Raw genomic sequence first — 27581 nt, 5'->3', positions numbered from 1 at the left:
CCAACCACCGCCTCATTATCGACATTGCAACAAGGTGGAACTCCACCCTGCACATGGTGGAGCGGCTGTGCGAGCAGAGGCAGGCCATAATGCATTTGTGGGAGGATACACGGCCAGGCACTTTGAGAGCAGACATGGAGTTGACAGGTGTGCAGTGGTCGAAGCTGAAAGACCTCTGTAAAGTCCTTCAGTGTTCTGAGGAATGCACATGGCTGGTAAGCGCAGACGACGCCATCCTAAGCATGAGCATCCCACTTATGCGTCTGCTCATGCAAACTTTGACGCACCTTAAGGAGCAGGCGTCTGCAGCCAATGTTGATGAGGAGGAAGAGGAGGAGGGAATCCTTGATGACATTCAGCCATTGTCTGCTCAGGGACCTCTCCTGGACGAGGTGGAGGAAGAAGAGGAGGAGAAGGATGATGATGGGGATGATTACTTAGGGAAGGAGGATGCATCTCGTGGGGCAAGTGAAAATGTTGGCGTGGCAAGGTCTGGTACAGGGTTTGTGCGTGACTGGAGGGATGTGGATTTGCCTGAAAGTGCTCCTCCAACCAGCACTCGCAGTGCATCATTGACACCGGGAACATTGGCCCACATGTCAGATTATGCCTTGCAGATCCTAAAAAGGGACCCCCACATTGCCAAAATGATGAACGATGACGACTACTGGTTGGCCAGCATCCTGGATCCACGCTATAAAGGCAAATTACAAAACATCATGCCACAGGAGAACCTTGACCTAATATTGGCTAATAAACAAGCAACTCTGGTAAATCGGTTGCTTGAGGCATTCCCAGCACACAGCAGCGGTGATGGTTCTCACACGAGCCGTACGGGCCGGGGGCAGCTTGGCAGAGGTGTTCATGGTGCACACAGCAGAAGTGGCGTTGGAGACAGGGGTTTCATGACAATGTTGTGGACTGATGTTTCAAGTACCGCTCACACAACTGGTAATACTGCATCGATGGAAAGTGACAGGAGACAGCAGTTGTCAACTATGGTTACAAACTACTTTTCCTCCCATATCGATGTTCTCCCACACAGGTCATTCCCCTTTGACTATTGGGCCGCTAAACTGGACACCTGGCCTGAATTGGCACAATATGCCTTACAGGAGCTCGCTTGCCCAGCTGCAAGTGTGCTATCGGAAAGAGTCTTCAGTGCAGCTGGATCAATCCTGACAGAAAAAAGGACCCGTCTGTCAACCCAAAATGTGGATGATCTAACCTTCATTAAAATGAACCACGCATGGGTTTCCAAGGATTTTGTCCCACCTTCCTCTGATGACACATAGGGCGACAGAAAAATGGCTTGCTTTGGTCCACCTCTTTCTGGGACTTGACCTATTTCGCCTTTTGCATCAGCTGAATGTCCAACATCAACAAATGCCACTTTCTAAAACTCCATAACTGTGCTGCCTCCCCCCCATGGCCGGGGTCACCACCTAGCGCACGACACCGTGCGAGTGCCGTTGCCCTGGACAGGTGGGTAGGCCGACTCTTGGGCGCGGGCACTGGCACAGGGTCCCTCATAGTGCAATCAAGTGTCTCTGACGGTGGTGGTGCACACCCGCCGTCAGACACACCGCCGTACTATGAGGGGCCCAGTGCCAGTACCGACGCCCACGAGTGGGCCCCCCTTGCTTGGGCAGGGCCCCAGCATTTGCAATCTTTACCTCTCCCTGCTCCTCCGCTGTGTAGTCTGGGCCATCAAATCCATACTGTGCCTGACACCGTCTGAGCCTGCCTCCTGATGTATAGACATATATTTTGAATGTGTACACTATCCATACATGTTATCCGGGGATACGGCACCCTTTCTCACCTTTGTGCAATCACGTGCAATCCATACTAAGCCTAACACCGTCTGAGCCTGCCTCCTGATGTATTGACATATATTTTGAATGTGTACGCTATCCATACATGTTATCCGGGGATACGGCACCCTTTCTCACCTTTGTGCAATCACGTGTAATCCATACTGGGCGTGAGAACGGCTGGCGAGCTGTTAAGCAAGCTACAGCACCTGTGGTTTGCACACGTAAGTTTTTCATTTTTTCAGGAATGACGGTTAGGCCTAATTCCGGAACTGCGGTTGACCTGCACTTACTGGGAAATCATCGTTCGCGGGTAATAATTGTAATCAGTGATCCCCATCACTAACGTTGTTCAGCGGGTTATCTGCACCTGTAAGCGACAAACGCTGGCCTTTTCAGTGTAGCGCACATGCAGCCACGGACATGTAAGGGCATGACACACCAGTTATTGGCCAATCTCATGTGCCAGAGCCTCACGTGTCCCTCTAGTAAGCCGGACTCGGACCGCGGGGCATGACGGAGTCTCGTTGGTTAACGGAATTAAGCTGGCAATGTGTGCATCTTTTCTGTAGCTGGCATGGTTGAGGTTTCCCAGGTGGAGTCGAATTTAACCGTAGGCTCCACTCCTGGTGGTGCCCTTCTGGACATTCCTTTAAGGTTCAGCTTTGCAACCATACTGCCCACGTAAAACAAACACTTTGCCTTCATGAACGCTGTTTGGAGGGTCATGACTCGTGGGAATAACGCCGCCCAATCAGTTAACCTGCTAGAGAGATCCTTCGTTGCTCCCAAGCATGACATCACACTCCCTAGGAGGAAGGTAATGCCACTGTGGCGACCGTACTCCTGGGGGCGACACAAGTGCACTGATGCCCAGCCACTGCTCTATGAATCTGCTGGTACATTGACCCAGACCACTACATTCCCCTCGCACACTACACGGCCTGAATCTGACCCTGATCATAGAATCATAGAAGCGTAGAGTTGGAAGGGACCTCCTGGGCCATCTGGTCCAACCCCCTGCTCAAAGCAGGATTCGCTAAATCATCCCAGTCAGATGTCTGTCCAGCCTCTGTATGAAGACTTCCATTGAAGGAGAACTCACCACTTCTCGTGGCAGCCTGTTCCACTCATTGATCACTCTAACTGTCAAAAAGTTTTTTCTAATATCTAATCTGTGTCTCCTCCCATTCAGTTTCATCCCATTGCTTCTAGTCTTTCCTTGTGCAAATGAGAATAAAGTTGATCCTTCTACAATGTGACAGCCCTTTAGATATTTGTAGACAGCTATTAAGTCTCCTCTCAGTCTTCTCTTTTGCAAACTAAACATTCCCAAATCCTGCAACCTTTCCTCATAAGACAGGGTTTGCAGACCGGTCACCATTCTGGTCGCTCTTTTCTGAACTTGCTCCAGTTTGTTGATGTCTTTTTTAAAATGTGGTGCCCAAAACTCGACACAATATTCCAGATGAGGTCTGACCAAAGAGGAGTAGAGGGAAATAATGACTTCACGTGATCTAGACTGTATGCTTCTGTTAATACATCCTAGAATTGCATTTGCCTTTTTTGCTGCTGCATCACACTGTTGACTCATATTCAGTCTGTGATCTATTAGTATACCCAAGTCTTTTTCACATGTGCTGTCACTTAGCCCTATTCCTCCCATTCTATATATGCTTTTTTCATTTTTATTGCCCAGATGTAGTACTTTGCATTTCTCCCTGTTAAAAACCATTCTGTTAGTTGCTGCCCACTTCTCCAGTTTATTTAAATCTTTTTGAATCCTCTCTCTCTCTTCTCTAGTATTAGCTATCCCTCCTAGCTTTGTGTCATCAGCAAATTTAATCAGTTTACCCTCAATTCCTTCATCTAAATCGTTGATAAAGATGTTGAACAATACAGGGCCCAGGACAGAGCCCTGTGGTACCCCACTTGAGACATTCTTCCAACTGGATGCGCAGCCATTTACGACCACTCTTTGGGTCCGATCACTAAGCCAGTTATGAATCCACCTAACAGTTGCCTTGTCCATTCCATACTTAGTCATTTTTTCAATAAGGATTGTATGAGAGACTTTGTCAAATGCTTTGCTGAAGTCAAGATATACTATATCTACAGCATTTCCTTGATCCACCCAATCAGTGGTACCGTCATAGAAGGAAATTAAGTTAGTCTGGCATGACTTATTAGTTACAAACCCATGCTGACTCTGTTTAATCACTTCATTCTTATCCAGGTATTGACATACATGTTGTTTAATAATTTGTTCAAAGATCTTTCCTGGTATAGAAGTCAGACTCACCGGCCTATAGTTGCCTGGGTCCACCTTCTTCCCCTTTTTGAAGATAGGAACAACATTTGGTCTTCTCCAGTCTTCTGGCACTTCTCCTGTTCTCCAAGAATTTTCAAAAATTATGGAGAGGGGTTCAAAAATGTCTTCTGCTATCTCCTTCAGTACTCTGGGGTGTAATTCATCTGGACCTGGAGACTTGAATTCATTTGGGTTAGCTAAGTGTTTCCTCACTATCTTTCTGTTTATAGATATCCTGGATTCTTCTATTCCCTTAATAGGACAGTGAATAACAGGTGATGTTACATTTCCTTTCTGAGAGAAAACAGATGCAAAATAGGAATTTAAAAGTTCAGCCTTCTCAACATCCTGTCTTACCATTTCATCATTTTCATCCTGTAAAAATCCTATAGCATCTTTGACTTTTCTTTTACTTTTGACATATCCCCAAAATCCTTTATTATTGCTTTTGACATCTCTTGCAAGCCTCAATTCATTTTCAGCTTTAGCTAATCTGATTTGTGCCCTGCAGGTTCTGCAGACAGCATTATATTCTTCTTTAGATAAGCCTCCCTCTTTCCATTTTATAAACATTTTTTTCTTCCTTTTTAGCATGTGCTTAAGTTCTGTGTTCATCCATCCTGGTTTCCTTAAATGCTTCCTATTCTTCCCTCTTTTCGGAATTGTTAACAACTGTGCTTTGAGAATTTCATTTTTCAAGATTTCCCATCCTTCCTGGACATTTTTGTCTTTAAGGATATCCAGCCATTGGATCCCTCCAATTCTCTTTCTGAATCCCTTAAAATCTGCCTTTCTGAAATCTAACCTTGACGTCTGAGTCTTCACAGGTCTTCCGCCTCTAGTTATCCAAAATTCTAAAATAGCATGGTCGCTACCTCCTAGGGTCCCAGCTACTTTTACCTCCTCAACCATTTCCTCCCTGTTTATAAGGATTAGATCCAAGGTAGCAGTTCCCCTGATGAAACTCAGGTTACCCTTCCCATATACAGTTCCATCTTACACGGTGACAAAGAGGAAGCTGCAGATGAAAGTGCAGGTTCGGCCCACCCGCCATCAGACACACCACCGTACTATCAGGGGCCCTGTGCCAGTGCCGTCGCCAACGAGTGGGCACCCCTGCTTGCTCAGGATCACAGCACTTGCAAGGTTGAAATACTGTGCAGTGAGATGGAAGATGGGGACGACGAGGAGTCCAGACTAGTACAGGGATTCCCTAGCGAGGAGACTTATTTGATTGTTTTCAGTGTTGGGACAGCAATTTTTGGGGAGCACTATACTCTGGAGAATGATAGATGGGGCCCACCATACACTGGAACATTCCAAAGGTGGACATCAGACACTGGAGCAGCATTTACAGGGCCCATTATACACTAGAGCATTAGAAATGGGGCCCATTATGTTTGGAGCATTATTTGGGCCCAAAAGACAGTGGAGCTTCATCCATGGGGACCAACATATACTGTAGCATTATGTGGAGCTCATCATATACTGTTTCAAACATTATATGGGACCAATGATTCTGTATGGAGAAATAGATGGGCCTCGTCATGAGATGTAAAAAGTGAAGTATTTTTCATTGTACTATACCGCTATTTCTCTGCCGTATCAGAGCATGATGAGTTGTGGTATGTGTTAAAGGGGCGCTCTTTCGCCCAGGGCACATGAAAACCTGGAGCCAGCCCTACCCCCCACAACTTTAGCCAAATAACCCCCATTTTTCAGTGTGTAACTTGTATTATGAAGTTAATTAAGGTTGACAAGCTTAAGTAAGAAGAATTGATGCTTTTGGCATTCAAATGGGCACTGTAGGTGTGTTTCCTGTCCTCCTCTCACTGCCGACTTTTATTCCCCATTGACTTACATTGGGTTTCGTGTTTCGGGACGACCCTGACTTTTCCCTATAATCGGCCGATCTTGCTCGACCCGACTTTTGGAAAAGTCGGGTTTCACAAAACGAAACTCGACCCTAAAAAACCAAAAGTCGCTCAACTCTACTTAGGAATACTTCCTCTTAAGGCGTCTGAGCAATTGATGCAGGCTCTCTCTCTGACTAGGACATCACTGATGGAGAAAATTGAGGATGTTTACATGGAGGTGGGGAGACTTCGTCAGGATATGCAGGCCATGAAGGGACACATTACGGAGGTGGAGACGAGGGTGTCCAAGGTGGAGGATACCATTGCACCTATGGAGGCTATATTAACGAAAGTGGCGGGCTCCGTGAATGCTTGGAAGCGGAAGGCGGATGACTTGGAGAGCAGATTGCGCCTGAATAATATCCGCATCATTGGTTTGCCTGAGCGCTTGGAAGGTCAGCATCCTGAGCAGTTTCTGGAAGATTGGCTTAAGACCTCCCTGGGAGATGAATTCTCCTCAGTGTTCGCTATTGAAAGAGCTCATAGGGTCCCTACAGAACCCCCGCCTCAGCCTTTCCTGGCACGCCTGCTCAATTGTAAGGACAGAGATACCATTCTGCGTCTTGCACGACTAAAAAGTCCTATCAAGTTCAATAATGCTGTCATCTCCAACTTCCCGGACTTTTCCATGGAACTGCAGAAGCAGCGGGCACAATTCATCGAAGTCAAGAAACGGCTCAGAGACAGGAACATTGTGTACTTGATGATATATCCAGCCCGGCTTCGGATTGTTCACGGAGGCACCTCCATGTTTTTCACGGATCCTAATGTGACGGCTGTTAATTCGAATCCTTTCAGTTAAAGGTCTAATTGGAGCTCTCTCGGCGAGTATCCAGTTACCAACAATACCGGACACTGTTCAGTGATGGTATCCTCTTGTCTATTTTTTGATGGGGGCGTGAGACTGTGCTCCTATATTACTAGGTTCTTGTTTTGTTTTTTCTTTTTCAAAGGTTTTAGTTTTTATAGTTATTTAGGTAAATGCCGCAGCCGACGCCAATTTTGCTTTCTAGGTGAGATCTCTGCATTCTGTTCGGGCACCACTATGCATCATATCCAGATGGACGGGAATGAGTTCTGAGTTGATTTGTATGACTTGGAATGTAAGAGGCATAAAAACCCCTCGAAAGAAAATTAAGGTGTTTTCACAAATTAGACACTATCGCCCTCACATTGTGGCTCTGGTTGAGATGCACCTGACCAGGGATACGGTTCGATGGGTGCAAAAACCGTGGGTACAGTGGTTTATACATGCTTTTCACACCAGCTATTCAAGGGGAGTATCATTGTTAATACATAAGGATGTTCGGTAGGAGATCAGAGAAGCCCGGAAAGATCCTGAGGGACGGTTTGTATTTGTGCATGCGCTGATCAACTCTCAGAAATATGTTATTCTGTATATTTACAACCCCCCCGACTATTATGTCAATTATCCAGAAGGCATTGAGTTTTGCCCTGAATTACCCTAGATGCACACATCATTTGTATGGGAGATTTTAATTTGGTAATGAATAGTCAACTTGATAAATTGAGAGTGGATGATGGAGTACAGAGTAGGACCCCCCCCCGATTACATCCCAACTGTCACAATTCATGGCGGGTAGTGGGTGGCTGGATCTATGGAGAATGCGCCATCCTGAGCCGAGGGCGTATACTTGTCATTCCTCCACTAAACGCTCTCTGTCTCGCATAGACTACATCTTTGGATCCAGTAGCCTAGCGTTATGGGTAGATGATATTGAACATGGAAGTAGGGGGATTTCAGACCATAGTCCGGTTATTCTTAAACTTAAATACGGGCCATCGACCAATAGGATAACATGAAAATTGAACCCTTTTTGACTGAAGTTGATAAATTCGTCCGATAGAACGATAGATCAGTTACGTTGCTTCGTCTCGTCCCACCCTGAACCCCAAAATATTAATTTATTTTGGGACGCTCTTAAAGCTTATCTAAGGAGTTTATCCTCTACGATCTCTCACATTAAACGGGTGACATCGGTGGAGGATGGCGAGATGGAGCGACGTCTGAAGGATTCGGAGGCAGCCTATATATCTGATCAAACTAACAGTAATAGGGTGGAGTGGTTGACTGCTCAAAGGTTATACACTCAATATATTGACACTAAAACTAAACGTAAATTATTTTTTGCCCGACAATCTTATTTTGAGATGGGGAATCAGGCAAGCAAATTTTTGGCCTACTTAGTGCGACAGCATAATACAACCAACACAATTCTACAGATTTGCAACTCAGGTGGTACTTTGGTTTCTTCAACTGAGGAAATGCTGAAGTGCTTTTCTGATTATTATAGTTCATTGTACAATTCTAAGACTGATGTTGATGGCCCGGGATGTCTAAACTATTTGTCAGATATAGAGTTTCCCACACTGAGTCCTTCCTAGCGGGCTTTTATGGATGCTGAGATTACTCTGGAGGAGGTGGGGGATGCCATAAAGGATATGGCCTCTGGGAAGGCCCCTGGGCCGGATGGATTTCCTGTCGAGCTGTATAGGAAATACCAGGAGATACTGGTGCCCCTTTTGTTTACGGTGTTTCGTGGGATTTGGGAGGGGTATGCATGCCGGAATCCTTTTATGAGGCCAATATAATAGTTCTTAAAAAGGAGGGAAAGGACCCATTAGATTGTGGATCTTATCGGCCCATATCATTAGTAAATGTGTATTATAAGATTTTTACAAAAAATGTACAAATTTTGAGGGTGAACTCTGTCATTTTAGACCTCATACACTCTGACCAAACTGGTTTTATGCCTGGTAAGAACACCTCCATCACTATTAGACGAGTCCAGTCAGTGGTCCAATATAGCTCTCTGGTGTCGGACAATGAGTGGGCATTGGCATCGCTTGATGCGGCCAAGGCCTTTGACTCTCTTGAATGGCCTTTTCTCAGTGCATGTTTGCAGAGGTATGGATTCGGTGATAGATTCCAAAAATGGGTCAGTGTTTTATACATGAAGCCTAAGGCCCGGGTCATTGTAAATAATTCCATATCTGAGCCATTTTCATTGCATAGGGGAACTCGTCAGGGGTGTCCCCTTTCCCCGGCCCTTTTTGCCCTTGCTATTAAGGCACTGGCAATTCCTATAAGATCTTCCCCTGGTGTTGCTGGTATAGAAATAGCGGGTCGGACAGATACCATAGGCCTGTATGCCGATGACATGGTGATTTTTATGGACAAAGCGGAGGAAACCCTGACAAGAGTGATCACGACAATAAATAAATCGGTAAATATTCTGGCCTGTGCATAAATTGGGAGAAATCTGCTTTGATGCCTCTTTCCCATGCTCCAATGCCACGACTTGAGACTCTCTCCTCACTATCCATTGTAACCAGTTTTAAATATCTAGGTGTCCATATTTCTCAAGGAAGTAAATTTGATCTGCAACTTAATATACATCCTCTACTGGAGACGGTCAAAGCAAATTCGCGATTTGGGGTAAACTTCCATTGTCTGTAGCCGGACGTATTAATTTAATCAAAATGATATTGCTTCCCAAGCTTAGCTACTTTCTCCAACATAGTGCTGTAGTGGTGCCCAGATCCTTTTTCGCTAATCTGAATTCCCAGATCAGATCCTTTATATGGGGGAAAACCAGGCCCAAACTTAAACTATCCACTCTACAGAGACCCAAGAGGGGAGGAGGGGCAGTCTTACCCGATTTCTTCCTGTATTATCTGGCTGGACAGGCCAAAGCCATAAGTACATGGATGCCCGACGGTCACCTCCCTAATTCTGAAGACCATCTACTTCATGCCGCACAAATTAGTTGCCCGCTGGGTTTTTTGGAAATGAAGAAAGTAAATGTCTCACGATTGTTGCCCCTGCTTCGTCTGGCACGATCAATATGGAAACAGATTAAGAGGGTGGTTGGATTTGGGGATATTATAGCTGAAATGCCCCTATGGAATAATGGCTTCCTTCCGGCGTTACTTGAACATCCATCCGCCGAGTTCTGGGCTCAGTATAGTGTTTCTACGATAGGTGATCTATATGATCATGGAATTTTGGTGTCTTTTGAACAACTACAAGTTACTTGCAATGTCCCGGGGTCCCAGTTCTTTTGTTATTTACAACTAAGGTCAGCTTTTCAATCACACATGAGATATATAGGTATAAATAATGCTATTTTGTCTCTACCCTTGATAGGGTTCCTTAAATCACAGGGCCCCCAAGGTCTCATCTCCTCTCTGTATACATACATGCTGTCAGTGGGGACAGAATCTACCATAGACTCCGTTAAGAAGAAATGGGAGAGGCTCATCCCAGATACACAGGGAGAGGAGTGGGAAGAAATTCTGGAATCACCAGCCAGGGTATCTTCGTCCGTCAATAACAGGATGATACAATTATTTATTATAAATCAATCATGTTTGACTCCAACTCGACTCTTTAAGATGGGCCGATACCAATCATCGGAATGTTTGAGATGTCGTTCAGTAGATGCAGACTTTATTCATATGATCTGGTACTGTCCTATTGTTGCACAATATTGGAGGGAGGTGACATCACTATTGACATCTCTGGTACAAATTCCTGTTCCCCTTGAGCCTTTGGTTTGTCTATTCGGAGTATGGGATGAGGAGACATGGGGTCAATATGTTGGGATTTTTCTACGGGAGACACTGTTTATGGCACGAAAGGTACTGGCATTACGGTGGATGGGAAGTTCATCTCCCTCTCTCGGGTCCTGGATCAATTTGGTAAATTCGATTATCCAATATGAACGCACGTTATATCAAAACAGAGGGTGCCCGGGTAAATTCGAAAAGATTTGGGAGAGGTGGAATTCCTCTCACCTCACTTTGTAGAGTAGAGATGTCACACAGTGAACAGCTAATTATGTGGATGTAGGCTGCAGAATAGTTTATGTTCTTGTAGATGTAGATGCAGTTTAGAAGCTAGGTAGATTTCATCACTGGAAAAATAACACAAAGGCATTGTGATTTAATTGACATGTTTTGCTTTATTTTGTATACAACTGGTGTGCACATTTTGCTTTACATTTTAATGTCATATGAAGCATATGTATATCTTGTATCAAGCTTAACATAACATACCAGTGTGTGTATTGTATATCTGTTTATGGTTTAATAAACAAATTTAAAAAAAAAAAATCTAAGATATGCGCGATCCCGTGCGAGGGTGAGTTTCTCTTTGGGAAAGCCCTAGACGACATACTCACCAAAGCTAAAGAAAGGAAGAAAGCTTTCCCTGACTCTTCTATCTCTTTCTACAGGAGAGCCTTTAAAAGGTGGCCATTTGAAAAGAGGAGGCAAACGGAAAGATCAACCAGATGGGCCACAAAAGAAGAAAAGCAAAAGGGTAGCATGTTTAGAAGTTCAGGATTCCGAAAAGAGAATAAGTACTGAACAACCAGTCCCCCCAGTAGGGGGTAGACTGAAACTTTTTTCTCCAAAATGGGAAACAATGACATCGAGCTCGTGGATTTTAAATATAATCAAAGAAGGAATAAAATTAGAATTCCTTCGTATTCCCCACGACTCATTTATTATAACATCCCTTAACTCACCAATACAACAAAAAGCCCTCGAAATGGAAATTCTGAGTCTATTACCCAAGATGGTCAGTGAAAGTCCCATAGGGACAAGAGGGTAGAGGGTTCTACTCTCCTTTATTTTTAGTTCCCAAACCCGATGGTACGTATAGAACAATCATAAATCTGAAAAAGCTTAATACGTTTATCAAAAATTATAAATTTAAAACGGAATCGATCAGGTCCACCATTAGGATTTTTTTCCGAACTGTGTAATGGTGGGCATTGACCTAAAAGATGCTTACTATCATCTCCCTATCCATGACAGATACCCAAGGTACCTAAGGGTCGCAGTAGCATTTGAAGGCGAGATCCGTCACTTTCAGTATACGGCCATGCCCTTCGGTCTCTCTACTGCATCGAGGATCTTCACCAAAGTGATGTTGGAGGTGATGGCCTATCTTCGTCAAAAAGACACCTTGATCGTGCCTTAGTTATCGGGAACTCGATCACCCAGTGTGCTAGACGTGTGGCTGATACGGTCTCATCTTTGCAGGATCTAGGCTGGATCATCAACTTCCAGAAGTCCAAACATTCCACTCTCCCTCCAGACGTTTTTAAGGTTCCAGTTAGACTCTACGACCCAGAGGTGTCTACTTCCTCAGGTAAAAATTGTGCTCATTAAAGATAAGGTTAGAGCAGCAATGGACAGACCACGCATGTCCCTGAGAGAGGCAATGTCGCTATTGGGGTTGCTCACCTCTTGTATCCCGGCAGTTCAGTGGGCCCAATATCACATCCGCCCACTGCAACATCACATTCTCCAAGCGGAAAGACGGCTTGGCGGTCACCTCGAGAACAAGATAACCCTATCCCAGGAAGTCTTGACTTCTCTAGTATGGTGGCTAGATAGTAACCATTTGACCGCAGAAGTTCCATGGGTAATATCACCATCCCATACTTTAACAACCGATGCTAGCCCCCATGGCTGGGGAGCCCATATGGGGAATAGCTTCTGTCAGGGAAGGTGGAGTAAGGAGGAACTACAATATTCATCGAATTAAAAGGAGCTGACGGCAGTAGATAATGCATTACATCATTTTCTTCCACAGCTCCAGCAGAAGCATGTCAGGATTTTATCGGACAACACCACCACAGTGGCATATTTAAACAGACAGGGAGGTACTCGATCAGAGACTCTGATGTCTTCTGCAGCAAAAATCTTAAGCTTAGCAGAAAATTATTTGTTGTCCCTTTCTGCCCTCCACATCAAGGGAAAGAACAACCAAGAAGCGGACTTCTTAAGTTGACATACACTTCGGCAGGGAGAGTGGCTCCTAAATCACCGCATCTTCAAGGACATAATAGCTCTATGGGGGCAGCCTCAAGTAGACCTATTTGCCACGAAAAAGAACAGACAAGTAAAATAATTTGCTTCCCTGTCCTTGACGGATCATCCAGATTTACTAGACGCCCTTCAAGCCCCATGGAAATTCGACCTAGCATATGCCTTCCCCCCGATAATCCTTCTACCACAGGTCATTTGGAAGATCAGAGAGGACAAGACGAGGATAATTTTAATAGCACCGGTCTGGACCAAGAGACCGTGGTTCTCATGGCTACGATCCATGTCGATATCAGATCCTTGGGTCCTCCCTTCGATCCCCAACCTACTCTCCCAAGGCCCTTTTTTCCACCCCCAGGTGGACAGCCTACACTTGACGGCATGGAATTTGAGAGGCAGCTACTAATATCAAAAAGATTTTCCGAAACACTAATTACTACGTTCCTACAGAGCAGGAAGCAGTCTACTACCCAAATTTACACCAAAATATGGAGAAAATTCCTGCAGTTCCATACAACCTCTCATTCCACAGAAATTCCGATAGTTCCTATCTTGGAATTTCTACAAAAAGGAAAAGAACTGGGTCTGGCAGTAAATACATTGAAAGTCCATGTGTCTGCATTAGGGACACTCTATGGCCATAATATAGCAGGGAAAAAATGGGTGTCCCGATTTATTACAGCTTGTGAACGAATGGCCCCTGTTCACATACCTAGAATCCCTCCTTGGGACTTAAACTTGGTCCTAGACGCCCTAACGGGAGCCTCTTTTGAACCAATAGACACCATCTCCAAAATACTTGTCACTCAAAATGGCCCTCTTAGTAGCACTAACATCTGCTAGGAGAGTTAGCGACATTCAAGCCCTATCCATAGAGCCACCCTTTTTACAGATATATCAGGATAGGTTGGTTTTGAAACCAGACCCCTCATACCTTCCTAAGGTATCAGGAAAATTCCATAGATCACAAGAGTTACTTCTCCCCACTTTCTTCAGGGACCCCTCCACTCCCGAAGAACAGAAATTTCACACCCTAGACGTTAGGAGAACTGTATTAAAATACATCAAAAGATCCAGGAGCTGGAGGCAGTGTAGGGCTCTGCCCATATCCTTTCAGGGCTGTTAGAAGGGGTACGGAGTCACGAAGAGCACCTTGTCCCGATGGATCAGGGACGCCATCCGATTAGCTTACTCCGCGAAAAATGAAGATCCTCCGGAGAGCATCAGAGCACATTCTACTAGAGCAATGGCATCCTCTTGGGCCGAGAGGGGAGACGTTCCAATCGAATCCATATGTAAGGCGGCAATTTGGTCAACCCCCTCTACCTTCTATAATCACTATAGACTTGACCTCTCGTCAACTTCTGACCTAAGCTTTGGCAGGACTGTCCTTGGCACGGTGGTCCCACCCGGATGATGGTCTCTGGAATTTCTCCAGTGGGTGCTGTCGTGGCGAATGGTAAAAAGTCGTATTACTTAACAGTAATGCCCTTTTAATGAGTCCATGACAGCCCCCGCTCACATCCCTCCCTATGAAGATAATAACGATAAATACACCACGTATTAAAGTGTATTCCTTAAATATAAAAGTAAATAAGTTAAACTTAAAATGATAGAACTTTGCCTAACACTTGGCGGTCCTCCTGGTACTCTGAAATACAACTGAGGAGGAGAGGCGGACCGCCCCCTTTTATTTTCTCTGTAGGTTTCCTGTTCCTATGGGGCGGATCCCTCTACCTCCAGTGGGTGCTGTCATGGACTCATTAAAAGGGTATTACCGGTAAGTAATCCGGCTTTTTGGAGCAATGAGGGAATTCTTAATTTATGGGATTCATGTCCCAAGAAGCAAAAGCTGACATAACGCACGGGCACTACAACAGTAGATTAGCAATTTTCATTCGCCAACATTCATTGCTGCCTGTTTTTGGAAACCACCCATGGAGACAAAATCTAAATTTACAAAATGGGGTCACTAGAAGGAGGATTCTGCTCTTCTAGATCTTAGGGGCTCTGTATATGGAGTCCGCAAACTAATCTAGAAAAATCACTCCAGGAGGCAAATCTCACAGTGTCGCTAAGCAGTACTGTACAGCCACATATGGAGTATTTCTACATTCAGCAGAAATTGTGGGACAAATTTTGGGGTAAAAATGTACGGTAATTATTTTTTCTTCAGTGCCCAATGGTATAAAATAAGTTCTGCTGTTCTGGCACCTCAGGGAGGTGTCTGAGCAACGTTAGTGTCTAGTCAGTCTTGCACTTGCTACTTAGTTTTCAGGTCCCCGTTCCTGAGTGTGTCCTGTCAGACCCCCGAGTCCTTCCTGTCTGAGCCTGTACCTCATGTTCGTCCTGCCTGAACCCTAAGCCCGCCCTACTGTCCTGTATCTGTTCCGTCTAAACCATCTCCAATATCCATTCTGGCAGTGATCCTGTTCCTGGTCTACTAGCTACTCTAAGTCTGTACCTTCGTCCCTGTCTCCTCGTGGTCAGTTGCTGCAGTTCTGAGGTTTGTCCTGGACTGGTACCTTGCAACCACCTGTGGCTCAAGTCTAACTACACCATCAGGGGCTCTAGTGAAGAACCGGGTGGTCACTTAGTTACGCCCCTACAGGTTTTCCCCGGTCCATGGTTTTGTGGGTCCGCACCCACTATAACATATTTCCTGCATATCAAGGGACAGTTTTAAATAGGAGCCATTATGTAAGGAGTAGCAAGAGTGAACCCTCTGGGTCACGGTACCGGGATCCCTGGGGCGAGCTGGCCAGGTGGTGCCGACCCCTATACAGGGACTGTTAGGAGCAGGCCCGAAGGAGTCGAATACCGCGACAGTTGATACCAAGATGGGCGGCTCAGGTGCGGATGAGACAAACAAGGCAGAGGGTCAGGAGCGACTGGAGTCAGGAGCGACCGGAGTCAGGAGCGACAGGAGTCAGGAGCGACAGGAGTCAGGAGCGACAGGAGTCAGGAGCGACCGGAGTCAGGAGCGACTGGAGACAGGAGCGACAGGAGTCAGAAGTGACCGGAGTCAGGAGCAACTGGAGACAGGAGTGACCAGACGGGGCCAGAGTACCGTACAGAAGGCACACGATAATCAGGCGCCTCCATGAGGGAGGAGCCGCCTGACATACCCTGTGCTGGAGCTTGATTGGTAATCGCTCCACAGGGCTGGTGCAGAAGGGGTTAAGTGAGGGGAAGAGCGCGCGCCCATGGCCTAAAGCGCATGCGCGGGACAGGAGCAGATGAGAAGGAGGAAGCCTTGTGCAGAGCTGCAGGACGGGAGACCGGGGGTGCCGCGCGGCGGCTGGAGCAGGAAGTCAGGGGGAGACCCAGGGAGCAGGCAGAGCGGGACCCGGCATGACAAGTGACGCCGGCAAAAGAGCTACATTTGCATATATAATAAGTTCTGGGGGATCCTGCTGACAGCTTTACTTTAATATCTGCTTTGTTTTTTCAATTTTTATATTGTTCTTTTGTTTCCCTTTAAGAGTAGATTAGTTGTTTCTGGATGGTGTGGAAATATATTATGGGTCTACTGTATTTATTTTTTTTTCTGGGCCCTAAACATTGCTCCACATCTGCCGCTCCCGACTTTCTGAGGAAAGGACCATGTCTCCTGTGTCCCCACTCCAAATTTGCCACTCTGTTGTATGCTAAAAAATGAAAGTTCAAATCACCCCTTTTCCCCCATTGAAAATAAAGATAAATAGAAACAAATACACACACAGTGGGGAAAATAAGTATTTGATACACTGACAACTTTGCAAATTTTCCCACCTTCAAAGAATGGAGAGGTCTGTAATTTTTATCGTAGGTACACTTCACCTGTGAGAGACCGAATCAATAAAAAAAATGCAGAAAATCACATTCTATGATTTTTACATAATTAAATTGCAATTTATTAAATTAAATAAGTATTTGATCACCGACCAACCAGCAAGAATACTGCCTCTTACAGACCTGTTAGTTTTTCTAACATCATTACCTGGGATGGGATGGACTACAGGACAATAGGCAAGCAGCTTGACAACTATTGGCACAATTATTAGAAAATAAAAGAAACACAAAATGACTGTCTATCTTCCTCGGTCCAGGGCTTCAAGCAAACTCTTACCTCATGGGGTAAGGATGATTCTGAGAAAGGTTAGGAATTTAGGAGTGCTTTTCTGCAAAGGGGACAGGATGACTGCACCGTATTGAAGGGATGATGAATGGGGTCATATATCGTGAGATTTTAGCCAACAACCTCCTTCCCTTAAGTCCCCGTCTCACATAACGAGATCGTTTGCGAGATCGCTGAAATGTCACAGGTTTTGTGACGCAACAGCGACCTCACCAGCGATCTCGCTACGTGTGACACAAAGCGGCGACCGGCCCCCTCGCTGGATATCGCTGATCGTGCTCGAATGTCCTGGGTTATTTTTTGATCGTTGGTGTCCCGCTGGCCAGCATGCATCGCTGTGTTTAACGCCGACGAGCGACCTCGTTGGCGACGCAGAACTCAGGGACACAGGCGGGAGTCGTCAGAATAGCTGCTGTGTGACAAGGTCCCAAAGACCGCCAAGGTCGTTATACGGATTGCCGTATCGGTGCTGCGTTGTTGAATAGATCTGCCTGTTTGGCAGCTTACTAGCGACCATGTAGTAATGTACCAGCGATCCTTACCAGGTCGTATCGTTGTTGGGATCGCTGGTGCGTCGCTTAGTGTAACGGGACCCCTAGTAATAGCACTGAAGATGGGTCTTCCATCATGACAATGACCAAAAACGCAGCCAGGGCAAATAAGGAGTGGATCCTAAGGAAGAAGCATTTCAAGGTTCTGGAGTGGCCTCACCAGACCCAATAGAAAATCTTTTGCGGGATCTGAAACTCCCAGCGACAACCCCGAAACCTGGAAGATGTGGAGAAGGTCTGTATGGAGGTGTGGGTCAAAATCTCTGCTGCACTGTGTGAAAATTTGGTCAAGAACTACAGGAAATGTCTAACCTCTGTAATTGAAAACAAAGTTTTCTGTACCAAATATTAAGTTGTTTTTAATTGTATCAAATTTCAAGCAATAAAATGCAAATTAATTATGTAAAAATCATACTACAATGTGATTTTGTTTTTTTCTTTCTAGATTCTGTCTATCACAGGTGAAGTGTACATAAGATAAAAATTACAGGCCTCTCCATTCTTTGTAGGTGGGAAAACTTGCAAAATTGGCAGTGTATCCAACACTTATTTTCCCAACTGTATGGCGTATCCCCAAGTTCATAAAAGTCCTATCTATCAAAATATAAACATAACTAACCCGATTGGCAAAACACCGTCAACGGAAAAATTCAGGAATGCCAAACTTAAATTTTTTTGGTCTCCGCAATTTAAAAAAAAAAAAAGAAGTCTGTAACAGGCCATGCAAAATGGTACTGATAAAAACAACATCTCACCCTGCAAAAAAGTATGCCATCACACAGCTCTATCAGCTGAAAAATAAAAATTTGAAATGTTATGGGTCTTAGAAAATTGCGACACAGCCCCAAAATTGTGTTTTGAAAATTTCTGGATTTTTTTTCACCACTAAAATAATAAAAAAAACTGGACATATTTGGTATTACTGTAATTGTATTGAAGAAGAGGATCACATTGCATGGTCATTTATGCCAGAAAATGTAAACTGTAAAAACAATTCCCAAAAAACAATGTCAGAATTGTGTCTTTTTTCACAGCACTTGTAATTTTTTTCCCGTTTTCCAGTACACTATGTGGCAAAATGAATGGTGACATTCAAAAGTACAACTCTTCCCCCCAAAAAACAAGTCCTCACATGTCAATGTGGACAGAAAAATAAGAGTTATGACTGGGAAGAAAAAATGGATGAGACACCTTGCATAATATGTTTTAATATGTTTTTGTCCAGAGTCATTTTTACACCCCCATGTTTTAGAAAAATTATTTTCATGTGTATAAAGAATGTTTCCTTTGTCAGTAAAACCATTATTTTTTCTATCAGTATCGCCCTGAATTACAGCGATTACCTTAGAACATAAACCATAACTCATTGTCACCTTGTGGGGATGCTTCACAATCTTTACCTTGAATGAATGTTCCTCTTATATCGGGATGCACATTATTCTTATTACCGCATAAGCCATGCTATTTATATCTTAATTGAAGGGATGATCTCTCCTCCCCGCCCTCGGTTGCCGCATCACTATTCCAGGATGATCTCACCTCCCCGCCCTCGGTTGCCGCATCACTATTCCAGGATGATCTCTCCTCCCCGCCCTCGGTTGCCGCATCACTATTCCGGGATGATCTCACCTCCCCGCCCTCGGTTGCCGCATCACTATTCCAGGATGATCTCTCCTCCCCGCCCTCGGTTGCCGCATCACTATTCCAGGATGATCTCTCCTCCCCGCCCTCGGTTGCCGCATCACTATTCCGGGATGATCTCACCTCCCCGCCCTCAGTTGCCGCATCACTATTCCGCCCATAGATACATCACCTTGAGGATGATTAGCATAGGGTATGTTTTCCACCTAGGGTCCATCCCACCTCACTGCTGCCTTATCTCGGGGGTCCGCCCACCATCACTGTGGTCACCAGATCATGCACCTATTAACAGATGTGGCTCAGCTTCTAGGATCTACACACTGCCACTGCGGTCATATGACCACGTATTTCAGCACATCAGCTCCAGTTTTCCTTCTTTGGTGACATCACACTCCTTTTAATTACAGCGGCTGGTAACTTCTATTAAAATCTCCTGTTCCCTGATTTGATTGCTGACTTGCATAGACACCATACTTACAGTGACTGTTCCACTAATACTTTGCACTATTTCACATATACATGCTCTCAGCATCTTCTTTTGTTATGTACTTTTTAAGCAATCTGGTATGTATAATGAGTTCTATGTGGTGTTACTCTGTTTTCTCTTTGGCTATTACTTATACCCTATATCTCATCCCTCATTTCTATCAGCCATTCTGCAACTGATTTAAGACTAGCATCCTCCATAATCCGAACCTCACACCTCCATCTCCAAGACTTCTCTCATACTGCGCCAGTTTACTGGAATGCACTACCCCAAGTGATCTGACTAATATCTAGCCCATATGTTTTTTAGTGTGCTTTAAAACTGTTTAGACAAGTCTATCACCTCAACTCAATAACCTAACTCTCCCCTGTTCCCTCCTAAATGTTTTTAATAATAATGTACTCCATCCTATTCATCAGTCTCCCCATCTCCATGCACCCCATAGCACACAGTAACTGCAAGCAGACATATCCTTGCTGATGAGCGGATTATGCAGCTTGATATGAAAACGCTTATTTATTATAATGACGGCTGGACCGTACATAATAGCACATACTACTTATTGTGCTAGTCTATTCCATTATAGATTGTAAGCTTGTGAGCAGCAGGGCCCTCACTCCTGTAACTGTTTTTTGTAACTGCCTAACCCACACGATGCGGACTAAATCAGGTGTGCACTGCGCAACGCCATCAGTGGCAAGGTCTACATAACTACCAATATGTGAAGCAGCACGGCCAGGGACGTTACATCTCCCTAACTGCCCACTGAGTAAATGTATGGGTGGGTGGGACAGAGGCCATTTCCTACCACCACTGAGGATTGCAGGACATTTCTGTCCAAGTTGCCTCCTCCCCCTACTCTGCTTCCTGTACTGCCTCCTCATCACAGTAAGACCTGTACCACCATCACAGCCATGGGGGATATGACAGCAAGCTGTTCTGAAACTCACACCGCGCAGGGGCTGAGGACAGGGCTACGTTTCAACATGTCTCCACATACTAACTTATGGGTCTGCCTCATTTAACTTTTGGTTCTTGAAGTTGGACACACATCCTGAGCTTGTTCTTTACGCCTTGGACATGCTGTCCTGTCCTGCAGCAAATGTCATGGCAGAACATGTGTTAAGCATGGCATGGCGTATGATCACGGACAAGCGCATCCACCTGTCCAGAGCCAAAGGGTGCAAGATCACATTCATTAAAATGAACCAGGCGTGGATCTCACAGTACTTGTCCATACCTTTGGCTAACTAGACAACTATACCAGTCACACCAAGCCATTTTTATATTCTATTTACCATTCATTTAATTTCCAAATAAAAAAAAAACAAAAAAAAGCACAAAGACCGTGTTTGCTACCTCCTCCTCTTCCACCTCCACTTGGACCTCCACCTCTTGGGTCTAGATTTTTATTTTTTAATTCTATGTTCTTTTCAGCCAGCTCCCTAAAAAGACAAAAAAAAACCACCCCCCCAAAAAAACAGTGTTTCATACCTTCTCCCTCAAAACTTCAACCCACTCTTCCACCTCCAGCTCCAACTTGGACCTTTGCCTCCTGGTTAGAAACATAGAATGGTAGAGTTGGAAGGGACCTCCTGGGTCATCTGGTCTAACCCCCTGCTCAATGCAGGATTCACTAAATCATCCCAGACAGATGTCTGTCCAGCCTCTGTTTGAAGACTTCTGTTGAAGGAGAACTCACCACCTCTCATGGCAGCCGGTTCCACTCATTGATCACCCTCACTGTCAAAAAGTTTTTTCTAATATCTAATCTGTGTCTCCTCCCATTCAGTTTCATCCCATTGTGTCTAGTCTTTCCTTGTGCAAATGAGAATAAAGATGATCCTTCTACAATGTGACAGCCCTTGAGATATTTGTAGACAGCTATTAAGTCTCCTCTCAGTCTTCTCTTTTGCAAGCTAAACATTCCCAAATCCTGTAATCGTTCCTCATAGGACATGGTTTGCAGACCGGTCAAAATTCTGGTCGCTCTTTTCTGAACTTGCTCCATTTTGTTGATGTATTTTTTAAAATGTGGTGCCCAAAACTGGACACAATATTCCAGATGAGGTCTGACCAAAGAGGAGTAGAGGGCCATAAGGACTTCACATGATCAAGACTGTATGCTTCTGTTAATACATCCCAGAATTGCATTTGCCTAAGTCAATTCTCTGAAAAGACCCCCAGAGAACAAAAAAAAACACAAAAACACCCCTGCCTCTTCCACCTATATCGCCACGTCAGCCTGTTCCTCCACTTGGATCTCCACCTCCAGGTTCAAGATTATTATTTTTTATTCTGCTATTTTGAGTCATTTCCCTTTCCACACTTGTTTGCATGGCAATTGTTCGGCTCTTACCGCTGTTTTACTTTCTTTTGCAGCCCCCTAGTCCTTACTATAACCATTTTGCAGCCATTTTAAAGCACCGAAGTTCAGGTGCCTATTGACTTTTATTGGGTTAGGGGTCAAGTTTAGATGCTAAACCGAACTTTGAACTAAGTTCGGCTGAACCCGAACATCCAAGGGTCTGCTCACCCCTATAATCACATTGTGAAGGTTATGAATGTTACATTTTACTGATGTTTTTGCATGAAAAGTCTCAGATGATTTTCAAACTCATTTTTGTTATTATTTGTTTTAAGATTGCCCATAGCACAGAAAAGAGACGAAGCATGTCATGTAAAAAAATAAAGAGTTAACTTGATAAATTTGCATTTATCCGCATCTATACAGTTAAATTCTCAATTATCATTGAAAACGGATCATCATAATCATGCTACAAGTGGAGAGGTAAAGAATTCAAAGTATATGGTTTACCGTTATATCTACATGTGAAATTATATAAGATTAGAGATGAGCCAGCCCGATCAGTAAAGTTCGGCGTCTGTACTGAACACCTACTGTTCGGGCATGGAAGCCGAACACGGACTTCACCAGGAAGTCCGTATTACTGTTCGAATTCGGCCCCCCAAACACCGAGTGTTTGTCACACTGTCATGTGCATGACAGCGCGGCAAACACTGCTTCTGATCGGCGGTAAAATCATCACCGCCGGTCAGACAGCCGCGGTTCCCACGCTGTCAAATGACAGCATGAGCCCGCAGCTGTGATCGGGGGTATAAAGTTTACCTCAGGTCAATATTGTTGACTGTTGGGACTACTCCCATCAGTCGACGCCTGCTGCTGCTAATAAGAGTGAGAACAGGAGCTGCTGATGGGAGTATTCATTAGCCACTCCTGTGCTGTAAATAAATAATAAGAAAACGAGCAGCGTGGGTTCCCCTGTATTTTTGATAACCAGCCAGTCATGCCTTTTCTTGCAAAAGAAAAAAATCCAAGCTCAGTTATGGTTTGCTTTTTGTATAAAAGAGGATTATACAAAAAGAAGTGCAAAAAATCTCAGAAATCTGCCACTAAAGATGCAGCTTTTGTTTAAAAACAAAAATAATTTTTTTTTTACATAATTTCACTGCAGTCAGAACGACCGGAATTATGAAACTGTCATATTATTTTTTTCATACTTCGAACACAATAAAAATAAATAAGAAACACGCCAAAAATGTAGCTTTTTCATCACGCAGACACACAAAAGATGAACTAAAAAGCGATAAAAAAAATGGTATCACTGGAAGCTTCAAATCATAATACAAAAATTAAGCCCTAATATGGCTTTTTCGGCTCAGACTATTGCAATAAAAAAAAAAATTTTCTTTTGTAAAATATTGTTTTTAGTGTGTAAAAACAGCAAAGCATAAAAGAAACAGGAAAATAGAAACGGTGACGGCACACCAAAAAATAAAAATGAAAAAACTTTTAATGCGGCAAATCAAGACATTATTAAAAACACAGAGCTGACTCGTTTTAGGTGCTTTTATTGCACCCTTAGTCATAGGATACATAACATAGAATGAGAAAACATTATATACAGACAAAGAACCAATCAAAGCATGTCAATCATTAATTAAACATTTATTTTTGTACATTTTTATTTTTTATGAAGTAGACAACGAAACGTGCGTTGGGGCGAGGTGGAACACTCTGATTATAATTGTAAGTATTGTGATATCTGCATTTTAGTATTTAGGTTCGAAGTATAAGAATGGCTTTGTGCCATCTGCAGCATTTTATATAGCACAGACTCCATTCTGTTTGACCAGTAATTATATGGAATTGTGTATATTATTTATAACTAGGTCTTAAATATGCAGTTACCATACCTCATAGTTATGTGATATATTGATCAATCAGTATGTTCCACTTTTTGTGCAAGTGTGCTCAGCATCCTTATTCAGTATTTTTGGGGATTTTAAAAAAATTGTGTTTAATAAATGTATTTTGGAATATACTCTTGTGTTCTTCGATGTTAATATATTGGTTGAGTTTTTTTCCAGTGTATTTATGGTTTTGGGCATTTGTGTAACAATTAATAGAGAGGTACAATAGTTCAGAAAAGAATGTATAAGAGAAACAGTAAGAGTTTTTGCAGACTCGAAAGTATGAAAGGTCGTATTCTAGAAATGTTTTTGAGGTGCAGATAACAAGAGCGAGCCAGTGATCTGATGTGGGGGTGAATGAAAGCTTGGAATCAAATATGACCCCAAGACAGCGGGCATGTTGCTGGGGAGTAATAGTGGAACCACACACGGAAATGGCAATGTCGGGTATAGTTATGTTATTAGAGGGAGGAAACACAAGGAGTTCAGTTTTTGACAGGTTCAGTTTCAGATAGAGGGAGGACATGATGTTAGAGACAGGGGTAAGACAATCACTGGTGTTTTGTAATAATGCAGGCGTGGTGTCAAGAATAGAGGTGTATAATTGATTGTCATCAGCATAGAGATGGTACTGGAAACCAAATCTACTGATTGTCCAATAGGGGCAGTGTACAAGGAGAAGAGCAGGGGGCCTAGGACTGATGCTTGAGGAGAATCCTTGGTGGTGAATGCTATTGCAAGCTATTGTATATGATTCACTACAAAGATGTCAGCATATCATACAGAATCAACACATAAGAATTCTGTCTCACAATGCTACTTTGCCATCACGGGGGACCAAAATACCATCATCTTCAGGATCTAGCCACATAAATATTCTGTTGGGCTGATAAAACAGTTGCTGTCAATTTCTGCCATCCAACCAAAAGGATCCAAAAATGGTACAGCAGATTTGCTCAGCAGGAACCCTTCAGACCTAGCAGAATGAGCAATAAACGAAGAACTGTTCAAGTAGTTGATTAATCATTGGGTTCTTCCACAGATAGACCTGATCGTGTCTAGAAAAATACAAAGGTCAAGGATTTTTTTTCTTTAGACCCCAGGGACAGCATTGCATCAGTGAACGCAGTTTCATAAGAATGGAACATGGACTTGGCATAAGTGTTCCCACCAATTACTATTATACCGGCAGTTGAGGATGATGCAGGAAAGCTCAAGCAGACTGATCATTATTGCTCCCGACTGAAGATGGTTCCACTTCTTAAAGCATATAGCTTTAGAAGACCCAGTCTTCCTACCTCTGCTGGAAGATCTGTTGACCCAACTGTCCTCTCCATCATCGCAACCTAGTCAGGTTTTTGTAATTTTGTAAACATTAGAAGCTGTTCATTCGTTTGATTGTAAAGTTTAAACATTTGTTTGATTGTGAAGTCCTCCAAGCAGTATACAGATATGCAGATTAAAAAAAAAAAAAAAAATTCCTGAGCAGGGTCCGTACATAAGATTTCTTTGTAAAGTTATATAGCAGTATAAAAAACGCAAAATTAAATTTTGTACACTGACTTCATTTCATTCAAATTAATCTTTTTTCACCAGTTTGCTGAGAGGGGAGGCAGCCATTTGCCAGTTACAGTCACATACAAATGGTAGTAGCTAGGCCTTGTATTTCCGGTCAGGCCCCTTTAATAGAACTGTGCTGCAAAATGCTGAAATAACATTCACAGCCAGTGCCAAATGTAAAAATTGTGACTGGCAAACAATAAGGGGGGTTAGAGGTACAGATCTTACCAGAGGTCCAAGGCCCCTCCGGTCAGCTAATTGTGAAAGTGATGGACTTCCTCCAATTTTATATTGATGGTCCATTGTAAGGATAATTTCCTTAAGACCGGGATGACACATGCGAGAAACACAGCTGAGTCTCGCATGTTAATACCTGGCACTGCCACCGGGACTCGGATCGGAACGTGTGGCCACATAGCAATACATGCAGCCGCAGGCTCCGCTCCCGACTACCGGCGGCAGTGCCAGGTATTAACATGCGAGACTCGGCCGTGTTTCTCGCATGTGTGATCCCGGCCTAACAAGGATAGTTCTCAGAAAGGCGTGCTTAGTAATTGATTTGAAAGCAAAAACTTCCAAGATAGTGTTAATAATTGATATTCCAAGTAGGAATAAACCTTACGGCAACATCACAAGAGCAGCTAATTGCCAGGGTTAATGTATAAACTTGTTACTCTACCTATTAGACGGAAATGAGAAGCAAACAGTTGAGTAATGAATGAAGTTTAGGTCCCACTGCAATCCAAAAGAATTACCGTACTTTCTTGAAAAAATACAGACCACTAGAACACTTAAATTGGATTGCAATTACAAGTACATCCAACTATCTTATTATTCATATTATTGAAAGCACAGACTCTGAAGTTATTACTTATGATGAAGCCAAGCTGATGGAGACATTGCTCAGCTGCTTTCCTTTAAAAAGCAACTTTCTATAACAGATATAGGTGGACAAAACAGAGTAAATATTAAGTTTTATGCTTTATCAATATGTTTATTAATACAAAAATTTGTAAAAAAAAAATTAAAAAAAGACAATAATTGAAGATGAATTAGACAGTTCATAGGTAGCCAGGCAATTGGCACACCGCTCACATGATAATGATAATGTGTAATGGGCATTTAAAAAATGACTGCATTGTATTTAGTAAAGACAAGAATAATCGAAACAATTGTCACAGGCATAAGGAAAGTCACACAAAACATAAATGCATGGACAAAATATTCAAGGGTTTGTAAGGTGCTCACCGCACATCTAGCTGGGTTACTTGAAATAAAAAAATTGGGACTAAAAGAACATTTTTGTGTAAAAAAAAATATTTTTTTATTTTCACGGCTCAACGTTATAAATTTCTGTGAAGCATCTGAGGGTTCAAGGTGCTCACCACACATCTAGACAAGTTCCTTGAGGGGTCTAGTTTTCAAAATGAGGTCACTTGGGGGTTTCCAAAATCTTCTCATTTCCCTATAGGCCAATAACTCTTTTATTCAGTATTCAAACTACATATAATAGTTGATGGCTATTATAAAGTGTTTTTTTCCTCTTTTCAGTGGACAAACATATTTCATTATCTGTATAACATTCATTTTTTGGCGTAACTCTGCCTATTAGACTACAAATAAGATAACAGTCTACATACCAATTGAAAACCTTCTCTTTCACATTTAGGAGACCATTGATGAAGCGGCTTCTCCTCGGCTCGAGCTGTACAGAACTCTCATTAGTGTTTGTAATGTCCATTTTAGTGACAGATCTTCATTTCAGGCTGCAACAGAAGTGACTGATGCCCTGTAACACGTGTCAAAGGCTAAAACTGCTGAGACGCAGTACCTACACTTTATAGGGAGCTGCTGAATCATTAACTGTCCTAACAAGGTTCAGCCACATTCTGTAACTAGTCCAAGATGTAGAAATGGGATTTTTTTTAGTTAGCGAATGATATGACATAATTTAGGAGAAAATCATTCACACTCATAGCACAGCACAGGAAAAAGGAATATTACAAAAATTTAAATATTAATGATTAACTAACTTACACTTCGTCTATACTGAACTATCTCTTTTATATTTAGCTGTAGTCAGTCTCCTATCTCTTAGG

General features: G+C 43.4%; 1 protein-coding gene across 1 annotated transcript in view; it reads right to left on the bottom strand.

Moving 5' to 3' along the window:
* The window catches only part of SLC35F2 (solute carrier family 35 member F2), an 87594-nt gene extending 60326 nt beyond the window's left edge, over window positions 1–27268 (bottom strand). Inside the window, exon 1 of the mRNA XM_073583004.1 lies at window positions 27123–27268. Coding sequence (XP_073439105.1) covers window positions 27123–27223 — 101 coding nt within the window. The 5' untranslated portion in view covers window positions 27224–27268. The remainder of the gene's footprint in view (window positions 1–27122) is intronic.
* Window positions 27269–27581: the final 313 nt, after the last annotated feature.

The sequence above is a fragment of the Dendrobates tinctorius genome, unplaced genomic scaffold, assembly GCF_039654945.1.
Source record: "Dendrobates tinctorius isolate UK_male_01 unplaced genomic scaffold, ASM3965494v1 ptg000075l, whole genome shotgun sequence".
NCBI lineage: Eukaryota > Metazoa > Chordata > Amphibia > Anura > Dendrobatidae > Dendrobates > Dendrobates tinctorius.
Note: the sequence above shows the minus strand (reverse complement) of the source record. Positions and strands in the feature narration are given on the sequence as shown.